The sequence below is a fragment of the Nanorana parkeri genome, unplaced genomic scaffold (assembly GCF_000935625.1).
Source record: "Nanorana parkeri isolate BGI_ZX_2015 unplaced genomic scaffold, ASM93562v1 scaffold2144, whole genome shotgun sequence".
In the NCBI taxonomy this organism is placed as follows: domain Eukaryota; kingdom Metazoa; phylum Chordata; class Amphibia; order Anura; family Dicroglossidae; genus Nanorana; species Nanorana parkeri.
In genome coordinates this window covers 55,594-58,463 of record NW_017308412.1, presented here as the reverse complement: position 1 = coordinate 58,463, position 2,870 = coordinate 55,594, and the positions used below count along the sequence as shown (strand labels likewise).

The following is a 2,870-nucleotide window of genomic DNA, read 5'->3' as shown; positions in this document are numbered from 1 at the left end:
ACTGATGTGACTGTGGGGGGAGGGGACATTAGAGTGTAAGCTCCTCTGTACAGAGACTGATGTGACTGTGGGGGGGCGGACATTAGAGTGTAAGCTCCTCTGTACAGAGACTGATGTGACTGTGGGGGGGGGGCATTAGAGTGTAAGCTCCTCTGTACAGAGACTGATGTGACTGTGGGGGAGGGGGCATTAGAGTGTAAGCTCCTCTGTACAGAGACTGATGTGACCGGCTGAGTGTTCTCTGTACAGCGCTGCGGTATAGGTCAGAGCTATATATACAGTTTGATATACCTGCATACTAGACTATAGACGGATATAGTGCATTATACATTGAGGGAGGAGGGCGGGTCACCTCTGTGCAGGGAACATATGTCACACGCTGACACTTACCCGGGCATGACAGCAGGTGGGATGTAGGTGGCATTGTTGTGGGTGATCAGTGTGCCGGCACTCCTGGATGCCATCTGTCACCCGATGTGTCCGGACTGATGTAACAAGAACCTGCGAGCCTGACACACCGCTCCGTCCTTCTACTCCCCGGAGACACAACACAACACAACGTGTCACCCAGCAACCGGACAACACTGCCATCCCCTGTACACAATACACACCCTGAGGGGAATTGATCAAAACTGGAGCAGTTGCCAATGGCAACCAATCGGCTTCTCTGTCCAGTTTGTTCAGTTAAGATCTGAAAATTAAAGAGAGAAGCTGATTGGTTGCCGTGCACAGCTGCTCCAGATTCTGTCTGCTCCAGTTTTGATAAATTCCCCTCCTTGTGTCTGGGACATCGTGACTGCTGAACAGAGTCCTTGACTGGCTCGGAACCGGCCGCACGGAGCCAACATGAAATGATATAATGATAGTTATTAATAAAGTCATTTCCTGTATGGTAGAGATTAGGGTTGGGCTCCATGTTCAAGCCTCGAACATCGGCAGTTCGTGTGTTAGGCGAACTCTCAGGGCGTTTCGGAGGTCTGTTCGTCGTCCGCCGAGCGCCCCGCACAAGGCACTGTGGGCCCTGATTGGCTAAAGCCTTGCACCTGACCAAAGGTCAGCTTTGGTGGGCCCTGCAGGGTCACTCTCAGGTTGGCTGTGCAGAGTCTCTGGTATGTGCGGGGTCTCAGGTAGGTTCTATAGGATCTCAGGTGGGCGCTGTGGGTTCTATTGTGGGCTCTGCAGGGTCTCTGGTGGGCCGAGCTGGGTCTGTGGTGCGATCAGCAGGGGGTCAAGTGGGCTCTGCAGGGTCTCTGGTGGGCCGAGCTGGGTCTGTGGTGCGATCAGCAGGGGGTCAAGTGGGCTCTGCAGGGTCTCTGGTGGGCCGAGCTGGGTCTGTGGTGCGATCAGCAGGGGGTCAAGTGGGCTCTGCAGGGTCTCTGGTGGGCCGTGCTGGGTCTGTGGTGCGATCAGCAGGGTGTCAGATGGGCTCTGCAGGGTCTCTGGTGGGCCGAGCTGGGTCTGTGGTGCGATCAGCAGGGTGTCAGATGGGCTCTGCAGGGTCTCTGGTGGGCCGTGCTGGGTCTATGGTGGGATCAGCAGGGTGTCAGGTGATCTCTGCAGGGTCTCTGTTGGGCCGTGGTGGGTCTATGGTGGGATCAGCAGGGTGTCAGGTGGGCTCTGCAGGGTCTCTGTTGGGCCGTGGTGGGTCTATGGTGGGATCAGCAGGGTGTCAGGTGGGCTCTGCAGGGTCTCTGGTGGGCCGAGCTGGGTCTGTGGTGCGATCAGCAGGGTGTCAGATGGGCTCTGCAGGGTCTCTGGTGGGCTGAGCTGGGTCTGTGGTGCGATCAGCAGGGTGTCAGGTGATCTCTGCAGGGTCTCTGTTGGGCCGTGGTGGGTCTATGGTGGGATCAGCAGGGTGTCAGGTGATCTCTGCAGGGTCTCTGTTGGGCCGTGGTGGGTCTATGGTGGGATCAGCAGGGTGTCAGGTGGGCTCTGCAGGGTCTCTGGTGGGCCGAGCTGGGTCTGTGGTGCGATCAGCAGGGTGTCAGATGGGCTCTGCAGGGTCTCTGGTGGGCTGAGCTGGGTCTGTGGTGCGATCAGCAGGGTGTCAGGTGATCTCTGCAGGGTCTCTGTTGGGCCGTGGTGGGTCTATGGTGGGATCAGCAGGGTGTCAGGTGATCTCTGCAGGGTCTCTGTTGGGCCGTGGTGGGTCTATGGTGGGATCAGCAGGGTGTCAGGTGGGCTCTGCAGGGTCTCTGGTGGGCCGAGCTGGGTCTGTGGTGCGATCAGCAGGGTGTCAGATGGGCTCTGCAGGGTCTCTGGTGGGCTGAGCTGGGTCTGTGGTGCGATCAGCAGGGTGTCAGGTGATCTCTGCAGGGTCTCTGTTGGGCCGTGGTGGGTCTATGGTGGGCTCTGCAGGGTCTCTAATGGGCTGTGCTCGGTCGGTCTATTGTGGGCTCTTCAGCAGTGAGTGTTCTGTTCTGCAGGAGCTGAAGAGAAGGAGATGGAGGTGGTGCAGGCACTGTACTTTTTTTTTGGAGTGGGGGGGGCAAACCAAATTTTGCTATGGGGCCCTGTGATTTCTAGTTATGCCCCTGCCACGTGTTCTAGAGTTCGAAAATCAAACCTTGTTTATTTAACTTTATTTTTTAAAATAAAGTTAAATAAACAAGGTTTGATTTATATAAAGTTAAATAAAATAAAACATAAATAAAGTTAAGCTGAAATTAAAAATACCCCCAAAATTTTTTTAAAAAGTGAAATAACTAAAAAATTAAAATGCAAAAAAATTTAATAAATAAAGTTAAATAAACTAAAATAACAAATACACCAAAAAATAAAGTTAAACTAAAATTAAAAATATAAAAAAAGTTAAAAAAGTTAAAGAAATAAAAAGCAAAAAAAGAAATTAAAGTTAAAGGAGAACTATG

At 53.0% G+C, this 2,870-nt stretch overlaps 1 protein-coding gene across 1 annotated transcript in view; it reads right to left on the bottom strand.

The window, feature by feature from the left end:
• The window catches only part of CUNH2orf70 (chromosome unknown C2orf70 homolog), a 33,310-nt gene extending 32,775 nt beyond the window's left edge, over positions 1 to 535 (bottom strand). The window contains exon 1 of the mRNA XM_018572828.1: positions 391 to 535. Within this exon, the coding sequence (XP_018428330.1) occupies positions 391 to 464 (74 nt within the window). The 5' untranslated portion in view covers positions 465 to 535. The remainder of the gene's footprint in view (positions 1 to 390) is intronic.
• Between the last annotated feature and the right edge of the window lie 2,335 nt (positions 536 to 2,870).